Consider the following 20,633-nt stretch of genomic DNA (forward strand, 5'->3'; position numbering starts at 1 on the left):
GCTTGGTCCAATAAGATTTTACAACAAAGTAGAAAAACTAAAAACTAAAACATAATTGCCAAATTAAATTTGATATATGAGCCCTCATGCCAGTTAGTGAAGGCATATGAGAGCATAATATATCAGCTGGGTTTCCCTTGTGGCTCTATTATGCCAAAGTAACTGCTCTCCCAAAGCATCTCTAACAAGAAAAGGATTAGTCTGAGGCGCGTCCCCTGAAATCACAATTTGTCACGGAGGTTTCTTAATAACCTAGTTAGACCTAGAACTGACACGCAGTAATGAAACGCCAATGCCCTCATACAAAAGAACTTTGAGGAATACACCACATAAACCTGTCTGGTCACTGTCATGGAATTTGCATGCCAATGCAAGGGCGGTAGAGCTGGGGATGGAAGAAATACTGTAAGGGGAGGAAGGCATTTTTTTTTAAAATATATTTTGGGGCATTTGTAATCCTTTATTGACAGTAACAGTGGAGAGAGTAGGGGAATGAAATTCAGCCAAAGGTCCGGCCAGCTGGTCGGGAAACGAACCGGGGACCCGCCAATCAGGGCGTTGTGCAAATGTGGTATGTACCCCAACCACTTGGCTATCTGGTCACCCCAAGGGGGAGGGATGTGTCCCTTGAAAGACATTGTCAATGCAAGTTTCCCTAAATTCACATTTCTGTATTACCAATGTTGATGTCTTCAAAGTGATCATGCAATAATGAAAGGGCATTGGTTTGCAGGAATCGGTTCTAGATCGGTGTTTTATCCTGCAATTGACTGGTGTTTAGAATGCTATATTATGTTGTTATATTAACTTGTTAGTGAGTTAACTATTATTCATATTAAAATATTTACCCATCAATATTGTAGAACAGACCTTCTACAGACACAGAGCATATCACTTGGTAACAGACAATTATATGACGTAGGGCTGCGAGTTATTTTGTTTATCAATCGAGTCCTCAAGAGCCGGAGTAAAATGATGACAAACTACTGCATTTATTACATTGCATTTATAAATACGTTTTTGTCAATTATTAAAAAATACACAATAAAGGACAGTTCAGATATAAGACTCACAATAAGAAACTCTTCTAGAATTTTATAGTGAATAATTGCAGCAGTATAAACTTCGTAGAACATCGGAAGTCACCTGATGTTAGTAGTCTCAGGAAATTAACCATGTCAAGTCACAGACTTGGGTTTTTTAGAATGTTAACAAGGTCAGGAGCACTGGTATTATTTTAACCAAAACTCTTTGCCCTTTGATTTGTTTGAAATACAGACACAGTAACATCATTTTGTATTTTAATTAAAACTTTCTCTCTGAACTGAGTTCAGAGGAAGGAACGTCAATGTGATCATACATGGACTCACTTTTACTGTATTCAGTCATAAATTAATTGTTCATAGACTGTGCAGATAGCATACAGATACCCACTGTTGAAAGCCGGCTGACACTGTACATATATCAGTCTCATATCCACTATTGGTAGATATATCCCTTCATATTTTGATTGAGGTATTCATGCAAATTGTATATCCACTGGTGATATAAATACTTATATTTCCTGATAGAATATACATACTGTATGTTAACTCAGTCAGACCAAGTGCAATGTCTAGTGTTAGACTCTTAAGCCTATTTATTTTATCTTATTCTTATCTCTCTACTCGTACCTGTACGGTTATGTATTACTGCTGTTGCTGCTATGACACCAGAATGTCTCCATGGGGATAAATAAACGATTATCTTATCTATACAATTACTATTGTATGAATTTACGGTTCCAAAGTTTTACATTCACATACTGTAATTCCAAAAAGGAAAGGCCATTATGAACTCAGATTGCCTTGGGCCTCTGAGGCAAACAAAGGTTATAATAAGCAGTTTGATCCCAAAAATCTGGTCCCTTCCAGCCACACCAGCCCTGAATAAAAAAAAAACAAAACAAGAAACAAACAAACACATGTTGCCATGTCAGTGTGATGCACAGAAACACATTCTGAACAAAGATAAATGATACTTATGCAGACGGTTATAAACAATAACAATTTACAATTTAGGCATTTAGCAGACTCTCTTAATCCAGAAAGATTTACAGTAAGCAAGGACAACACAGGATACATCAAATGCATAGAAATAGTAATCTAATAATACAGTAATACATAAGTAAACCAAGAATATACTAATAAAGTAATACATAAGTAAACCAAGAACCTATCATCAGCCTGTACATTGAAACTATACACACGATAGGATTCCAGGTAAACAATGACCTGAAATCTTTCTTCATAACATGCTATCTAAGTATAACATTACCTTGTCTGTGATAACCTGTAAATCTTCAGCTCCTGTGTAATGTGGGTCTAGGATGAGATAGCGGATCTGTCCCGTCGTCTCACTCCATGCAACCCCCAGAATAGTGTGAGCCAGAACTCCTCCTCCTGGAAGGGACAACCCAGCATAGAGTCAGGGATTGTCTGAAGTTTCCATCCGATCCGAACGATCGATACAATAAATAAGCTTAACAAAATTAACATTAATCCATAATGTGAATATGATGATATACTACACCAACAGTGACATACACTATTATATGCTGCTGGTGTAGTATTATAGTATGTCCTACTGTAGGTGTTTGGATTAATGAAAAAAAAAGATGCACAGATGACCTGACATCAATTATATAAATTATGATTAGATGGTACATCTCACCAATCATGACAGGAGTCCCCTCAGTAAGGAAGTGGTTTGCCAGTTCTCTGCCTTTTGACACCAACTCAGCTCCCTGACTGAGTGTAACCAGATGTGATCGGATAAATATCATCACCACATAGTATGATATCATACATACAGTATAACGTGTTAGGTACATGACCAGATAACATACCTCACAAACATGATCTTTGAAGTGACTCCAAGCAGCTGGTCCAAAACCACCTGAACCTCAATAGATCCAATCCACTGCCGTGACCCCACAAACGATGCCTGTTTGTCTCCGACGTCCACTAAAGCCTAGATGAGGGTAGAAGGGTGTCCCAACAAAGGATGGTATCTCAAAACAACCACAAATATGTATACCACTACAATACCAATATGCTTAAGTTTATAAAAAACAAATGTGGACATAATATGGTCCTGGTCATGCAGTGTGACCTGTTTACACCACTACACAGTCAAAGCCTTACTGTTAATTTATCCATTTGTAACTCTCAGAGTTAAATGAACACATTTTACAGGGTACCTGCTGTATTTGCTTGTGTGTGGGCACAGGCTGCTCAGCATAGCCCTGCTGCTGGACCCATGAGCAGATAGTCTGGAGGGAGCGATAGGCACAGCCCCAGCCATTGTCATCCATACGATCCTGCATGTAGTGATGGTAGCTGTAGATCCCCTGGACCAAGTACAACTAATAAAACATAGGAAGAGAATACAGTTCAATAGCATTTCTTTGCAAAATATGCACCACTGCCAATTTTTTTTATTTACGATCCAGTCAGCTCGTCTGCATTTACAGTATTTTTGCTAATGAATGCTAGTCTAGGAATAAGGTCAACCTTGCCATCTTCCAGATTGGGATGCGTCAGAGCCAGATGAGGGTTCCGGAGGTAGCCATCTTTATAGGGCTCATCAGAAAAATGATAGGCATTAGCTCTTCTGAAATACGGCCTGTCTTCTGGCAGCTCAAACCTCTGATGTAACTCCTACACAGACAGACTTTATTAGTATTGTGTGATTAGTATTCTACGTAATAACATACCAACAACTAGTTTGGAACAGTAATATAGACCTATGCATTGTCTTAGAAAGCAACTCCTACCTTGCGGTGTGTCTCCAGTTGGCTGTCAGGCAGTCCTGCAGGGTAAACTATGCTCACCAGTCCCTTTGGCTTTGGAAGGAGGAAGTGGAGTGGCTGAGGCACCAGCAGAGCTGTTCCCTTGATGTACCTCAGCACAACCTTCTCCATCTCATACAGCTGGTCTACTAGCTTTTCCAACATGTTTTCACAGGCACTGCAACAGCAGAATGAGGGCATAATAGTTAAGCTTTATACAGTAGCAGTAGCATTTATTTAGGATATAATTATTTCTTTACCACTTTCACCCTGGCACCCTCTGGGGCATTTATTTATTTAAATTTTTAACTTAAGGAAACAGCTGATCTACAAGCTCACAATGCGTCGCATTCGTGAGACATTTTGAGGTTACTGTTGGCAAAGTATAAAATAGGGCTTAAGCGGTATCTGGATCATTGTTTACAGTTCTCAAGGTATGGTGAATAAAATGTATATCAAAACTCTTGTGCGTGTGTACGTACAACTTCATGGTCTCATTGCTGGGTACGTGGACAACACAATCCATGGGCAGAGTTGTATTGAGGAAGTGGTGCTTCTGAATTGTTTTGCTGAGGGTTGGGGCAAAGACCTGCCCTGGCTCTGTCACCTCCATCATCAGGCGTAGATTAATGACGCTCTAATTCACAAGTGTAGACATGTACAGCACACAAACATGGATGTACGATTTTGAGAAGAGAGAGAAGGTGATAGCAAACTGGCAAGACGAGTAATAGAATAATAAACCCAAAATAATATGAACCAAACAGAAATACCAAACTCACTGAAGTTGTTATCATTTTGCCTTTCTTTTTTGTAGATTTCTTGCTAGTGCCGTCTTGTTCATCGGCCCTATGAAAAGATTGTAAGTATTATGAAGTTTATAAGGGCAGAGATCACAGTGAAATCAAAATCTATAAATGAGAACCTACTTTATCCACTGTAGGATATCTTCCCACAGTGTATTTGGGGTTATCGCTTCATGTGTTGCTAACACATCTTGGTTTGGCCAAATAAAAACAGGACTTTCACAGACCAAGAGAACAAGAGACTTTGATTTCACTTGGGAGCGGAGAGTCTCAAATGTTCTCGAGATTGCCTTGTGCACAAGAGATGCTGGAAGAAGAAAACATACTCATGTTTAGCTGAGGTATATTGACTCAGGATTTGAGCACATGATGGAATTGAAACAAATATTTTAGAATAGTGAATATAAAAGGCAATGGGGTTCATATAACATTTATGTAATGTGTCTCACAAAAGCATTCTTTGGAACATGAAACTAGATATACTAATAATTGAGAACACAAACTTGGACAAACATACCATCGGTGCTTTCAAATTGACATTTGAACTCCAACGGCCCCTTTACACGCATAATGGTCCCCGTCTCAGGGGACCCTAAGTCAAGAAGCACCTGAGAGAGAATCAAGTCCTTTTAAATACCTCCATGGTCAAGTCAGGCTCCACTCACTAATATAATTTAGCATTATTAGTATTAGTATATTTTGCTTTGTTTCTTTTTATTTGTGAAGGTCAAATGACAAATTGATAATGGATATAGATATATGGACTCATGTCAGACTTTGTGTAATTGTGTTTTTTGTTTTGACTGATTGATTGAATATTTTATTATATTTTATTTAAAAAAAACAGCACAAGTACAGTCAAACCCTTTGTCTAAGAGGATAGAACCAAAAAAGTCCTTGCGTTTACTGAATTTTAATTTAGTTTGTAACATTGGGTGTACGTAAAAAGAAACAAAACAATTGCAAGAAGATGTAATATGTGTAGTGCAACATGAAATGTAATCTGAACTAGAAAAGTCAGGGTCCATCCCGTCTCAATTTGTGTAGGTTATTGAAACATGCTAATGAAGCAGTTATGAGGAAGTCTTCATGTGTCTTCAAACATAAAAAAATGCATATTTTGTCATTATACAGTAGTAAACAAACTGAACTGAACAATGACAGATGCTGACAAAACATCAGCATTTCGGTTGAATTGGAGTTCTTGCCTTCAGTATAGTATAGCTAAAGTAGTTGAACGAATAGTTACGAAAATATCTTAATCAAGAAAACAGCACTTAACACTGCTACCGACTTACCATGGTGAAAACAAGTGGATGACAACAACAAGCCTACACTATGAATTGAGCTGATTTTGTAGCAGACAGTGGAGGCTGACATGTTGGTTCGTGATGCATGCTCAACGTGTCCCTTTTGCTTCATTCTATTGGACGGGAAAATGGTTCCGCCCCATATTCTCCCCGCCCACTGCTGCATTTGGTGGAACTGGTCAAAATGAATCATACTGTCGCTTCGAAATCAGTTTGACCACTTTAACCCTACATAGGCTATTTGAAAGAGCTTGAAGATCTGTTATTTAAAAAAAAATACATCTGGGAAAAAAGTTTAAAAGTGTGTCATTTTAACAACACAAGTTTTGTTTGGAGAGTCCCTGGCACAAAATCTTTTAAATGGGGGTCCATGGCCAAATACATGACATGAAAAAGTTTGAGAACCACTGCATTAGAGCATGGATAATAATTACTTAAAGTTGAGTGTTCTCTTCAGGGATTGATAGAACGAGAAGTTAATGCACTATATAAAACAAAATAATTAAAATAGTGATAGGACCAATAAAATGAATTTTAAAAAATGTCAGAGCATTGTAATGAAACAAAACAAAGGAAAGCAGAGTGCGACCTTCTGAATTTTCATTATAAATGCATTTTATTGCAAATGATTCTATATAGAAAAGCTTACAACACACATGGCTTTAATCAAGTGCAACTTTTGTTAGAAATGTCATACTACTTACATACAATAAATAATACTTTGTATGAAACTATTGTTCCTTTAAATTCTGAAGTTAACACAATGAGAAATCAGCCATCATTTATTAAAAAAAAATTATGAATTACAAAGCTGTCAACTGACCTGTATAGCAAAATATACAGATGTGTCTATATAAATATTGCTCAAAAATACAAAATCTTACCTCTGGAAAACAAGGATGTGTAAAAATGTAAACATTACCATTTGCCACTGTAGACTACAACCAAATCTGATTAAAATCTGAAGAATCAAAATAGAAACTATTACAGTAGTATGAAACACACAGGCTTAACAGATATCACAAAGATGGTTTATGACAACTGATGAATTATTTTCTAAATGGTATGGTTTTATTCGGAGGGCTCCAAGGAGGAGGTGGCTCATCTTCGAGGATAGCCTGTATTTTTCTCTCTTCCCTCTGTCTTCTCTGTTCTCGTTCTTTCTTTATCTGTTGGGAAGATTGCAAAGTCGACGGTCATTACAAACTTGACAAGAAAACTAGAAGTCCTGTCCAAACAGTATCACCACAGAACAATACTCAAGATATTAGGAGCTATTTAGGGAACCAGACTGAATTCAATAATTGGTAGGAGTTCAAAGGTAAAAAAAAAAGAAAAGTAGCAAGGTAACTGAAACCTTGTATACAGCTTGTATGCCCATATTACCACTACTACTGTACTTACCAACCACTTTTCATACATCTCTAATGCCATTTTGTCCTTTTCTTCTTTCAAGTATGTCTCTTCCTGTGCTTTATTTTCATTTTCCTTGCGCTCCTCAGTAATCTTTTCCATGACGAAAGTCTTCTTTTTTTCTTTCCTAAAATTATTTGGAAAGAGGAGGGGGGGGGGGCATAAATACATATTCTGATAAGCTTGATTGACTTTTGACATTCAAAAGTTCAATTCAATTAACGCCGGTACGTGAAATGAAAATGATGGGAGCGCAAACCCATGTGTCTGGATGTTCAACAATGGTCTGAGGTTGTTTACTTGCAACAACATTAACAATGGTTTAGGAGAAATATGCGTTTTTTTTATTAACGTTGTGAGTCACTTACTTATTTAGTACCTCTCAAACTACTTTATAAAAAACTTTATGGTCAGAAAGAAGTGCTAAATACCTATAATAATAATAATAAGTAATAAATACCAGTCTGAAAAAGCAGAGTTGCTATCTTTCTTTCTTTCCTCCTCCGTATGCTGTTTTTTCTGCTTATGTTTACTTTCAGCCCCTTTCTGTTGTCGGTACTTCTCCTTGAGCAGTTCATCATGCTCCTGTTTCCATTTTTCAAACATCTGTAAAGATTATAACAACATTTACCCTCATTACTAAGCCAAACATATTACCATTAAGCCAAATGTACAAAGAAATCACCACAGACCTTTTTGGCAGCTTCCTTTTTTTCTTCTTTCTCTTCAATCGCTCTTTGCTCTTTTCTGATGGTGGCATGCTTTTGTTTGGCTTTTTCTTTGAGAGTTTCTGACTTCTTTTCTTTCCAAGCATTATAGGATAGAATGGCATGTTCCCTTTTATCCTGATCTTGCTGTAGTGTCAAACAGATAACCAATTACTGTTGAGGAATTCTGGATCATTCAGGATGTTGAGGCAAAAGGAGCCTTTATATTTGTAAGATACTGTAGAAGTTTAATGCATTATATAAGAAGTACATTGACACTCAGGTCGGTGGTCACGTAGTTCTCTGGGGAAAGAAGGGATCAGAGCATAGCTATATACAAATATGGGGGGGGGGTCATAGGACCAAAAGACATACTCAAAACAATAAATGCCTGTACCATGGCATTTTGATTGTATGATTTTCAGATTGTCAGAACATATTGTAGGACAAGGATTAACAACATACTTCCATAATACATTGTTTTGTATTATTTCACATAGTTTTCAATAATATGGCTTATGAAGGTATATTTCCCCCTTTTTTTTTTACCTTTTTCTTTCTCTCTTCTTTCAAGTTGTCTTCTTGTGTCTTGAGTTGCATGTTCTCTCGTAACTTCTCCTTTTTCTTTTGCAGCCATTCCTGTTGTTGTTGGGGTTTTTTTAAATAAAGAAATCCAAATAGTGTATTACTGTAGTATAACAACAAATACACTGAGGTAGAACGAGAGTGTAAAATTCCTGCTGCACTACTGATAAAAAGACAAAAGCATAGCAAAGATGGAGAGGACAAAATCAGGGCTCTGAGCTCTGTCTGTTACCCTCTTCTGATTTCCCTGGTTAATGAATTACTCTTAGGCTTTGCACTTAAAGAGTTCCAGGAAGATGTATTTCCCGGCCGGTACACAGCCCTCCTGTTTCTTGTGAGTGTTGGTGCTAATTAGCTGTGTGTTAGCATGATCTAGTTCACTGTTTTGAGTCCATGATAAAGTGGTGTCGTTCCCACATGCATTCACGTCCACGTTCACTTCTAACCAATCATTTTGGTTCCCAATGTCACTCTCGCTTTTATTTTATATGTTTGTGCTACATGTACCAGGAGCCTGGGCAAAAGTGTTTTGTTATTACTGCAAAGTATTTCTTAAAGAGTGACAATAAAGTCTTTCTGATTCTGTTTCTATTCTAAACCATAAGAATACAGTACAGAATAGATAATGAAACTGGACTCTGACCTGATAAATGGCAGCCCTGAGTGAATCTGCTGCTTCTGGCTGGGAGTCCTCCCCAGGCACTTTTAGATCCAGAACTTTCAGTGTTCCCATATACTTGGACTTTACTTTTGAGGAGCACGCACTCTGGGATCTCCGGGGGCATTTAATAAGCAAACTTGGTGTCCTATTTTAAAAAAGGATTAAAAATATATATATATTGTCAATATCACTTTTTTCCATTGATACAACAAGGCTACAAGCATTTGCCTACCTGGTATCTGGGGAGTTTTCAGGGTCATGACTGAGTCGACTGATGGAGTGATCCAAATGTTCCTCTGAATGTTCCTAAATAAGAATAATTGTTTTTAAAGTGCTCACAGCAGTAAGGATTAGTTACAGTAGCAATCTAATCTACAATCTAATAAATATATAGTATTTATCCATAGGCACTGAAGCCTAATAGAGGTACAATCTTCAAATGTATATGTGACTTGAGACAAATCATTTTCTGCACAATAATATACTTCATGGCAAAAGCCAGTGATGACTGTCTTACATGAAATTCTTCAAACGACATTGAGTATTTTCCCTCATGGGCTTTACTGTCATCTGAAGTATGGTAATCTAGAGGGATAAAAATGTATGTTAAAACAAAAAATAAAAAGGGGTTATACCAGATAAGGTGACACTTAGCTCTACAGCTGGTACCTTTAGTTCCAGAATCTACTGTGGAAATGGTGAGTGACCGTGACCGCTCAGTTCTGGCTTGGGAGGAATTAATTGAGTCTGACTGGTCTCTTTCAGGCACCTAGGGGGGAAAAAACACACAGCATCAGTTGGTTGAAAAAAAAAAAAAAGCTTTTAAAATAGCGTTTTAAAAAAAACTTCACAAATTGTAGAACAAAGACACTTACAGGTAAACTACAGCTCCTGGAAGTTGCCCTGCGAGGGGATGTGGTTGAATTGCTGGCCGTATCACTTGAGAGAGGAATAGACACAGAGGAAGTCATGGCCCTGCTTTGCGGAGTTCCAGTGTCTTCAGTTAGGTCCACTATTCCCTGTGATCTCAGTGCACGGGTTCTTGCCCTTGGTTTGGGTGTGGGCAGCTCCCTGTCAACGGTGCCATCTGTAAAAGAATGGGAATTATTTTAAATTAAAAAGACACAACAAACATTCCTGCATGCAGTCAAAGTTGTGATATATTTACAATATTATATTTTGTTATTCTTTATGACATAACAAGCCAAGTACTGTCTGTACATTGTGGAAACAGACCTGTTGAGATGTGCGCAGAGCTTGTTTCCAATGGCTGTGGACTGTTGGCTTCACTTCCTTCTTCATGAACGGAGTCTCTCCTCAGCTCAGAACTTTCAGGGAGCAAGGGATCCATAGCACTCATGTCAGAAGCTGCAGATTTGGAGTGTTCTTTATTGAAACTTTGAGAAAGCTGGGAGTCAGATGAGTCATTCTGGTTACTGTTGGGTGGTTCAGGAAGATGCTCGTCTTGCTGTGAATCTGGTGCCATAATATCTTGAGACGAGGTGACAACTCTTTGCGTTTTCAGGAATGAGACTCTCTTAGGTCTGCTTTTTTCACCTTCATCATCTGACAGCTCAAAGTCATTCATTTTGGCCATCTTCTTCATAGCTGCCAATGCATTCCTCTTTTTCCTTGATTTGAGAAGGTCCTTCAAAAAATCTGTAAGAGAACATTATAATGGTTAAGGAACTAGAAAGAGCAAACCATGTTTTCCCAAATGCATCTGCAGCAATTCAATGATGGTTGTACTTGTACAGCTCTATGCATCTTTGCTATATATGCTGTCATTCTTCTTTTTTTCCAGTCAGCATTGACAGCTTTGTCACCTCTTTTTAATCTCAACTAGCTACAGAAATCCTGTGCCTGATTACAATTCAGTAGTAATTAAGTAATAGTAGGACAATCAAACAAGCTTTCTCAGGATGATCACTATTGCCTTGCTAGCAGTACTGTGTTTGCAAGAATAATTAAGAATTATAATGCGAGTTTATATTATACACACTCTCGTTATAATTCTGAATTATTCTTGTGGATTTGAGTATTGGGCTTTTAATGTGAAATGGTGTAAGAAGGTGGGAGTACAGTATGATTTATTAAATAGCAAGGAAATGCTGTTTATATAAAGTATTGAATATATGCATTTTCTAGATTGTCAAAATTGTGGATTTAAAGTCGTTACTAAAGAGGAGGCACAGTTAGAAGACGTTTGGGTGCGTTATGTTCTGTGATCTTACCATTATCATCTTCATCAAATTCATCTGAATAGGAGTACTCAGAAGTGGTCTTTTTACTTGACCTAGAAGAGACTGCAGCTTCCAGTTCATCCTAGAAAGATACCCAACATTGTATTTCACCATCACAACTACATTTGATACAACAGTAACCAGTGGTGGAAAGTAACTAAGTTCATGTACTCAAGTACTGTACTTAAGTGCAAGTTTGAGGCATTTTTTTAAAACTTTCTTCAGTATTTACAATTTTATTACAATCTTACTTCTACTCCACATCTCAGAGGCAAATATTGTACTTTATCATTATTATTACAAAACACACTAACCACTTCAGCCTTATATATTTTGGCAATTTGAAAATAGCAGATCTACAACTCACAATGCATCGCGATGCATTGTGAGCTTGTAGATCTGCCATTTTCAAAAGATTTGTTATACATTTTGAAGTTGTGAAATTCTGCACAATGAGTAGCCTACTTTTGGTACTTAATTTTGATGCCAATACTTTTGTACGTTTACTCAAGTACATTTTAATACAGGACTTCTACTTGTAACAGAGTAGCCTATATCTACATTGCAGAACTGATACTTTTACTTAAGTAAAATGTGTGAGTAGTTTTTCCACCACCAATAGTAGCACACACCAATGCTAACAGTGAGTCCAGTCCTCTCTTTCTAGCATTTTGTCCAGGCTAATTTACGATTTACCTGAAACGTTGTTCTTCTTGACGCTTTGGGGCTTTTAGTGTAAGCCAGTGTCCTGATCTTTCTGTCGGTCATTTTAAAAACAAGACCTAGACACTTTGGTTTGAGGAGCTATTCAGCTATTACTACTGTTAAGTTTCAATGGGGTTAGCTTTTTAAGCTACCCAACCTACTGTATAGACAGCTGTCCGCCTCACAAGCCAGAAAAATCAACAATATCAATGTAAATGGCTACAACTTTGAAACGAACGACAAAGACAACAGTCAGCATACTAGTGAACTAGACCGCCTGTTATGGTTGTTGACGACGGTAACCCAGGGAAACCCGAAAGGTAGGCTCAGTTCCGGGTTAAAATCTGCGCATGCTCAGGAGCACACCAAATCTTCTTCATCCATAGCTCCAACTTCTGAACGGCTTTAACATTACTTAATAATAGTAATATATCATGTCGGCATTTTACTTTTTACGTATTACTACAGCAAGTAGTCTAACAAACAATCCACTCATTATAGCCTATGTATATAATCTCTCCACGCCATTCCCCTGCTGATCACTAGATGGTGGTAGAGCAGTGGTTTTCAACCTTTTTCATATCGAGGTCCATTATCTATTCGGCATTTGAGCCACGGACCACCATTTGATGAGATTGATCTCAGACCCAAAACTGAAGAATATTTTTGTTATAGTTGGTTACGATTTTGTCCACAATTCCATGCTGTGGTACCATAGAGGAGAGATGACAGGCCAACGTTTATCAAAATAATAATTCTTTAATTCAGTGATGATGCAGATGTTTAACAATAATTTAACTCTTGAGAGTGTAAAATTAAACCATATGGTTTAATTTTACACTCTCAAGAGTTAAAGATCTATAAGGGTCATTTGGTTACCAACTCTCCATCATGACATTTAGCTGGGGACCACCTGGAACCGGCCCCAAGGACCACTGGTGGTCCCCGGACCACTGGTTGAGATTGAGAACGACTGCGGTAGAGGACTGCATCGCTAGATATCAACCAGCTAGATATCAACTATTTTATGTCATAAAAAAGACACATTTTCTTATGTGATGCTGTAGTGTGCATGTGTGTATGTTCATTTTCATGTAGGCTGCAAGAACACTGTGTTTTCCAAAATGTAAAAAATGTAAGGTAGCCTATATATGATTTGAACATGCAAGGTACATCATTATCAGACCAAAATGTACCCTTCAATTTCTTTTTTTTGTGTTGTAGCAAATTGTAGCAATTGTAGAAGTATTGGGGCTTAAATGTAATTAAAACATATGATGTATTTGGCCCCTCATTTATAAAATAAATGTAAATATAAAATCAATACAAATGTTTAGAGTGCACACTATTCCGGTTATACTGTCAAGACCAGATGCCAATGAAGCTTCTGTGTTGCCCACATTCATTGAAGTGGACATAACTAAACAGTGTATTGATAGCTGTTATCAAATGTGGATTCTCCCCAACCTCATGTTACATTTATTTACATCACAAATATGTGCATTATTTATATCAGATTATATAATACTATATGTTTGTGTATGATTGTCAATGCAACGAGGGACATAGTTTGATAGCACTTTACTATAAATTAATATTCTACTTTTTGACTTATTATTATTGAGTCTTTGCCTCATGTTTCATTACTGAGGCTAGAACAGATGTATTATATTGAAATCTGTGATTGTTCATTCTGAAACGATTCAACTAATTAAGTTGCTGCTGAAGGTAGCAATGGGTACCGAACCAAATTGATGTTTGCCAATGTGATAGGGGTGGATTACTTTTGCAAACAGCATATTAAATTTTCATTTTCTGTAAAAACCTTATCAAAGTCTTTTGACCTTTACTGAATAACTACATTTTTGTCAGTTTACAAGGCTCTCACCAGTTAATTATAAAGTCACTTGGAGTTCCATAAGTTATTGAATCACAAGTTTGTTTATTTATTTTCAGTTTTACCACTCCAGAAATGACAGTTGACTAAAATCATTTTTTTCCCCAAATTAATATTGTTGGTCATATTGCTGGTAGATATGAAACTGGAGCTAGCAGCTCTGTGGTAGACTAGAAAACAGCTCTTATAGGAGAGGAAGTGGTCACAGAGTATAGGCTGTTTAGTAGGTTACTGAGAAAGTGCCACCTTCAACCACAACCCTATGCCTGGCAAATAACACTAGCCTCTCCGCAACCCCCATCTCTGCAGGTCTCTGTACAAACATAAACTGAACAGAGAGAATGTTCTGTTTTATATGTCAGCTGTACACACGCAGTATGAGCGTGTGTGTAAAATGTAAGCTGTTATATCACCAGCTGTTACTTATAATCTGGTCAACAAATATGTGTTTTACTCTACGGGGTGGAATACAAGAAACAGATGCAAAACGTGCAGGTCTTAATGAGCATGTTCAGCTGTACATGTCTATTGAAATATCACTCATGGCGTTTGTTGGTTATTTGAAATCAAAATACCCTCCAGGACCGTGACTCTACACCGGCTGCACCCTATGCATTTTTAGAACAGATGGCCTCAGTTTAAAGTTGATAATGGTGTTACCACATAAACAGCAAAAACTATGCTTTAGAATATAAATGAATATAGTCAATACATATGATATTATTACTACAAACATGACATGAAACAACTTTAAGACTCCTGACATGGCCTAACAAAGCTTTTGTTTTTCTTTTAAAAAATATAAATGATCTGTTGAGAGATTTTCATAAACCTTGGGCAATTGATGCCATAGTATGATTACTACACACATACATCAGAGTCAGTGAAAACATCATCTCTATATAATACATAATGAAAGTAACTCTTTGATAGATACAAGTTTTAGAAAACAGTAACTAAACTCTCTTGCTCTGGTGTATGTGGTATTTGAATAGAAATGTGCTGTTATACTGTGTTGCTGCTGCACAGTGGCACACTCACTGCAGGCTTTGCTAGAGCAATGGTTCCCAAACCTTTTAACTCTAGACCCAAAAGAGAAATGTTATGTCTCCCTGGGAAGCAAACTTACAAAAATACATTATGAATTAACCACTTAAGCTCTATTTAATAGTGAAAATAGCTGATCTACAAGCTCACAACTTGTTGCGATTATGCAACGCATTGTGAGCCATGCTATTTTCACAAAGTTCTTATTTATTGATTTGTTTTATTTGGGGGGGGGGGGGTATTTTGGAGAAAATGTTTAGATTTTCTTTTGAAAGTTGAAACTTATTAGGGATGAGCCAGGATGAAGTACAGGGTCTCAATGTATTTGATCGACACACATGTTGCCCTCTGTTCTATGCATGGGAGAATTATGGTAGAATTGAATCTTCATTGTTGTAAAACCCATGTTACATAGTAGTAATTAATTAAAAGTATTATTGTGGACAATATTTTAGATAAATAATCTGAGGTCCATTTAGCAAAAAAAAATAAAGAGACAAAGGAAAAAACTGTAAATATATATTTTATTTTATTTATTTCAGTAATGAGGAATAATGCTCCTGCAGAAAAACTCACATTTGAAGCACGCCACAACATCAATCCAATAAACAAATATAAACAAAGCTTCTACTTGATCAAGCATGTGCACTAGATGGGCTTTTAATGATTTTTGATTGATGATTTTTATCATCATTGTAGGAGTTAGTCTTGTGACATTTACATATTAAAATGCTGGGACAAAAGTCAAGAGCAACCAATATACAGGATGTAATTAGTTTACTAATGAATTCTAAATGCTTTAATTGATACAGAAGAGTGCAGTATACAGGCATAGAGGATTGTTTTGCTAACAAAGACAAATGTGATATATGTCTTTGCTAGTAAAAACAATAATGTTGAGATTATGGCGTGTGCATTAAGTGATCACATCATTTACACCTGAGAAGTATTGTACTTTTCCCCAGGCATTTCGCAAGAACCTTATATTTTATATACTTTAAATCCTGTCTGAACTGACTGCCTTATCCCCCTCCTGTCACTTTGAGATTTGGTATTATGATTGAGTATTAGATGCCAGTTTTTTTACATCTTAAATTATCATGCAAAGACTGAACAATGTTTTCTTTAGTTATTTATATTGTCTAATGAAGTTTTATGATACCATAAATATCTAAAGAAAATACATCAATGATGAAGATATCTAAGACATCCTTGGTGTTTGTGCTGTCTGGTTTGGTACAGTGATTAACAGTTAACGTCATGCTTTACAGTGAGAGAATTATATGACTTCTCATAAAAGGAAGTATTTTTATATTCACTCCAATCAAGGTCAATTTAAAAAAGGGAGAACAAAGATTTCAGATGTGAAATATACTTTTAGGGTATTTCTTGAAATAAACACCATTAAACCCATGAAGGAGAAACACTCCCTACAAAGATTTAAGTGTTGTCTCATCCCTTATGTAATGATCCAACAAATATTTTTAGTTGTGAGACTGAGAACAGCTGTGTCTATTAATAAATTATAAACTTTTCAGCTTTCTCAGGTTGCGATCGACTTATGTTGGAGCTCATCATGTATGGAGCTCAAATCATATGCATCTATCTATATGGCACGGAGTGTGTGTGTGTGTGTGTGTGTGTGTGTGTGTGTGTGTGTGTGTGTGTGTGTGTGTGTGTGTGTGTGTGTGTGTGTGTGTGTGTGTGTGTGTGTGTGTGTGTGTGTGTGTGTGTGTGTGTGTGTGTGTGTGTGTGTTCAAACTGGCGTGTGTATCACAGAGGACCTGAGGGTGTCGCTGTCAACGGAAAATCCATGAATCTCAGTGTTCCTCTATTTATGCGTGCGTGCGTGCGTGCGTGCGTGCGTGCGTGCGTGCGTGCGTGCGTGCGTGCGTGCGTGCGTGCGTGCGTGCGTGCGTGCGTGCGTGCGTGCGTGCGTGCGTGCGTGTGTCTGTCTGTCTGTGATATATATGATGTCATAGTACTGACATCATTCATTGGCCTCCAAATAATATTATAATAATGCCTTTCATGCCCATAAATGGAGAACTATAATGTCATCAACATTATGTCATAGTACTGACATCATAGACCTCCAAGCAATATGATAATAGCAGAGCCATAAGTACTGCACTAATTGCTATGACAACGTAATACAACGGGTATTGTGTTATCGAGGGGCATGCGTCCCAACGGGCATCATTCCCAACAGGGATTGGCCTAATATGATAAATTACAAATACAGTATGTGTCAATAATTATATAAACAGACGCAACATTTCTTTCTTAGGCAAAAAATAACAGAAGACAGAACTCCAGATGGCTACTGAGAAATATGAAAACACTGCAGTTTAGGAAAAGGTTTGTTTGTACTAGATAGCCCACTGTGTGTGTGCTGAAGAAATAGTGCATAGTCCTTGGACAAAGTCAGTTCAAAATGGGGTAACACTAGCAAGGATAATTTACAATGTTTAATTCAGTTCTGGCCAAAAGTATTTCAGTCCTCCAGGCCTCATCACTGCTTGTGGATATACGATTTGTACTTCCAATAAGACATTGGTGTTTTTTATATTCATAGACAATGATGAAGGCCAGAGGAAAGAAAGAGCTTTGTCTAAAACTGAACTAAACATTGTAAAATATCCTGTCTTGTGTGAACCCATTCTTTTGTATGGGAAACCTCTGTATCTATCCTAACCATTGTTGACCTCATCAGGTAGAGTCAAACTTAAATAGGTGTGTTTATAGCCATGGATGTGTTAACAGAAATGTATAAACCTATACTGTAGTGTCCTGGGCGGTTAGTGGATGAGGAAGCCTTCCCAGCATGCCATGGGGCACATACTTCGTACATTGTTGTGGTGGCAACTACTCTCTGGCAGGTGAGCTAGTAGTGTCACAAAATAAGTCAACGGGGAAGAGGAGTCAGTATGGTTCCTATTGATGTGGAAAACTGGGACTTGTGGCTGGCTACTGCAATGGCCCTGAGTACACAGACACTGTCAATTTCCCCCATACAGATAGGCCAGCCCAAAGGGTTATATCTGCCTTGCAAACTGAAAGACAGTCCCAGGCCCTTATCGACATGAGAACTCCTCTGCCAAGGAACCCTGCCTGATGCCCACTATGCACCATCTCTCCACTGTGGCCATCCACAATGATACAGATCTGGATTGTGACAGGAGAGCAGGTGCAGATGCAACATCCCTGCAACATCTTCGGGGCGGGTTCTACTGGCCTGAATGGGACATGAGACTGCATGGTTACAGGTGTGGCCACTGCACCAACCAGAAAGGTCCTACCCGACATGCACATACTGTACTCCCCAAAAACAGCACCAGAGACTGGCCTGTAAGTAGGCTACCGATGCATGGGAAAGGACTTTGCCTTGGAGGAACAGGTGTGGGTGTTCGACTCATTGGAGAGGAAGAGAACCAGGTGGAGATGGAGAGATTTGTAGCAGAGTGGTCTCTGCCTGAAGACCAAAAGCTTAATTTTTCCCCCGGCCAAGGGGGGATTCCACCAGACTAGTGATTAAGATGTTTGGCTTGAGTGTCCCTTCCCACACTCGAGACAGGGTTTGAATCTCGGGTGTTACACTGGGGAATTAGACCCTCCGTACCCTGGTTAAACCAGGGCACCGGGAGGCACCTGCCTCAGCATCTCAGGACCTCTGGACTTTCTTTTGTGTGAGTGGGTTACTGGGTTACTGGTAGAACCCCTCAGATGGGGCTGTGTAGCGTCCCGGGCTGTTAGTGAGGGAGACTTCCCAGCAAGCCTCAGGGCGCACACACTTTTTTAAACTATCATGTACTGTGTTGAAGTTGTTATTTTCTAAGGGAAAGTATTGGGGGAAATTATGTGTTATGTTGCTCTCTGTTTACTTGTTTATTAGGCCCGGATACAGAAATTATTAACTGGGGGGGCCATTAATAAATGCTGGGGGGGCGGCTTCCTCTGTGCTGCGCGAAGCGCGGCGGCGAATTTTTTTCGCGTTTTTTTTTAGTTTTTTTCGGCTGTTTGTGTAATACTGCTTCCTATTGTTCTTTTGGGCTTGTTTTCCTAGGCTTCTTTCTCTCGCAATATCTGGCAACACTGCCCATGGAAAATCAGGGCAGAGGATTATTTGAATTGTGCAATGATACATGATGGAATATGATTAAGGATTATTTTGATTATGGTAAGCTCACATTTCATATCATGACATAAATGTAGCTTTCACACCCCCCAAAAAAAAAAGTTTTTAGATTTTTTTTGGGGGGGCAGTCAGGGCATTTGGGGGGGCATTGCCCCCCTTGCCCATGCCTAGATCCGGCCCTTATATGCAGGCTACTTACAGGGACCACACCCCATATGGTTTGGTGCTTGGTGTTTCTAAATAAAAGCATATTCCCATAAAAAGTCATTGTCATGTCATGAGTGTCATGTCACTCCTTTGCATCAGCAACCCACAAGTCATTACATTATTTTGTTATTGAACAATATGCTAGTCATGAATGAAACCATTATTTGTTGAAATAAACATTATTTTGTGATATATCTGTTATGGCGCCATCATGATTTGAACATTTTCCAGTGGCATTTCTTCCTCGGCCTAGTGGGAATGTGCGTGCAAAAGTACACTGCGTGCACACTGCGTTCACACTGCGTTCGCACACTGCGTTCATAATTTGAGGCATTTTGTTCAAAACGGACCAATCCTGCAAACTTTGGAAGCCAATGCTAGCCAATCAGGTTCTAATATGAAAAATCTGACAGATCCATCTTGATCACATGGCTATACTGATACTGTGTACCGATTTGCGTGATTTATGGATAAAATCTGTAGGAGTAATATATATATTATTTTTTTTGCAAAAATCTGCCTCCTGGTGGCGCTATAACAGGCAAATGTGAAAACATTGGGGCAGAGGTTCTGCTCTGGCACCCAGGGAGTGTGCATGCACAGTGTCGCTGCTATCGATCGGGCCAAAGGTGCCTGAGATTAGCTGTTCACAGACAGACGGACACATGGACGGGTGCAAAACAGTGTCTGCCACGCCTTCGGCCTGGCGGAGAGACAAAAATCCTATAACTTGATTATGGATGGAGTTTATGGAGAATCATTAATCGAACTGTTATGGGGCAAACTAAAGTCTTCTCCAATCCCACTGGGCCACTTCCGATGTGTTGTCTCTAAAGTCTAAACGGCCCATTGCACGCGATGGATGAGTCGAGTCGTGAAAACAAATCACTGTCCGCAGCTGATAGGTTGTTGGGATGCCAACCTACTTGCGCACGGATTGGCCCACTGGTGCCTCGTTAGTTTCTCATTGATGGTAGTTCACTCTCATCGTTTGACCGTGTAATTTTAAATGAATATTTTATGCGGGTCTTTTTCCCCCCAGAATGTGTTGGCAGATCATTTGACAGACAGTATTCAGAGAG

General features: G+C 38.4%; 2 protein-coding genes across 3 annotated transcripts; both read right to left on the minus strand.

The window, feature by feature from the left end:
• Positions 1–1,284: 1,284 nt before the first annotated feature.
• On the minus strand, positions 1,285–6,055 carry ufsp2 (ufm1-specific peptidase 2). The gene is made up of 12 exons (XM_080414849.1): positions 5,937–6,055; positions 5,156–5,246; positions 4,762–4,945; positions 4,615–4,681; positions 4,315–4,469; positions 3,818–4,010; positions 3,555–3,701; positions 3,242–3,406; positions 2,888–3,012; positions 2,713–2,789; positions 2,317–2,441; positions 1,285–1,924 (listed from the first exon to the last, which is right to left on the minus strand). The coding sequence occupies exons 1-12, from the start codon at positions 5,937–5,939 to the stop codon at positions 1,838–1,840; spliced, it is 1,419 nt and encodes a 472-aa protein (XP_080270975.1). The 5' UTR covers positions 5,940–6,055; the 3' UTR covers positions 1,285–1,837.
• Positions 6,056–6,614: 559 nt separating this feature from the next.
• Positions 6,615–12,545, minus strand: map9 (microtubule-associated protein 9). 2 transcript variants are annotated; one of them, XM_080455986.1, is made up of 13 exons: positions 12,254–12,545; positions 11,549–11,639; positions 10,551–10,973; positions 10,190–10,401; positions 9,984–10,083; positions 9,832–9,884; positions 9,547–9,620; positions 9,297–9,459; positions 8,618–8,707; positions 8,054–8,215; positions 7,822–7,967; positions 7,353–7,488; positions 6,615–7,117 (listed from the first exon to the last, which is right to left on the minus strand). In XM_080455986.1, the coding sequence occupies exons 1-13, from the start codon at positions 12,323–12,325 to the stop codon at positions 6,998–7,000; spliced, it is 1,842 nt and encodes a 613-aa protein (XP_080312112.1). In that variant the 5' UTR covers positions 12,326–12,545; the 3' UTR covers positions 6,615–6,997. The 2 variants fall into 2 exon arrangements, with proteins under 2 accessions (XP_080312112.1, XP_080312111.1); XM_080455985.1 differs by having other exon boundaries at positions 9,832–9,899.
• Positions 12,546–20,633: the final 8,088 nt, after the last annotated feature.

The sequence above is a fragment of the Gymnoscopelus braueri genome, assembly GCF_963280865.1.
Source record: "Gymnoscopelus braueri genome assembly, chromosome: 2".
Taxonomy (NCBI): Eukaryota; Metazoa; Chordata; class Actinopteri; order Myctophiformes; family Myctophidae; genus Gymnoscopelus; species Gymnoscopelus braueri.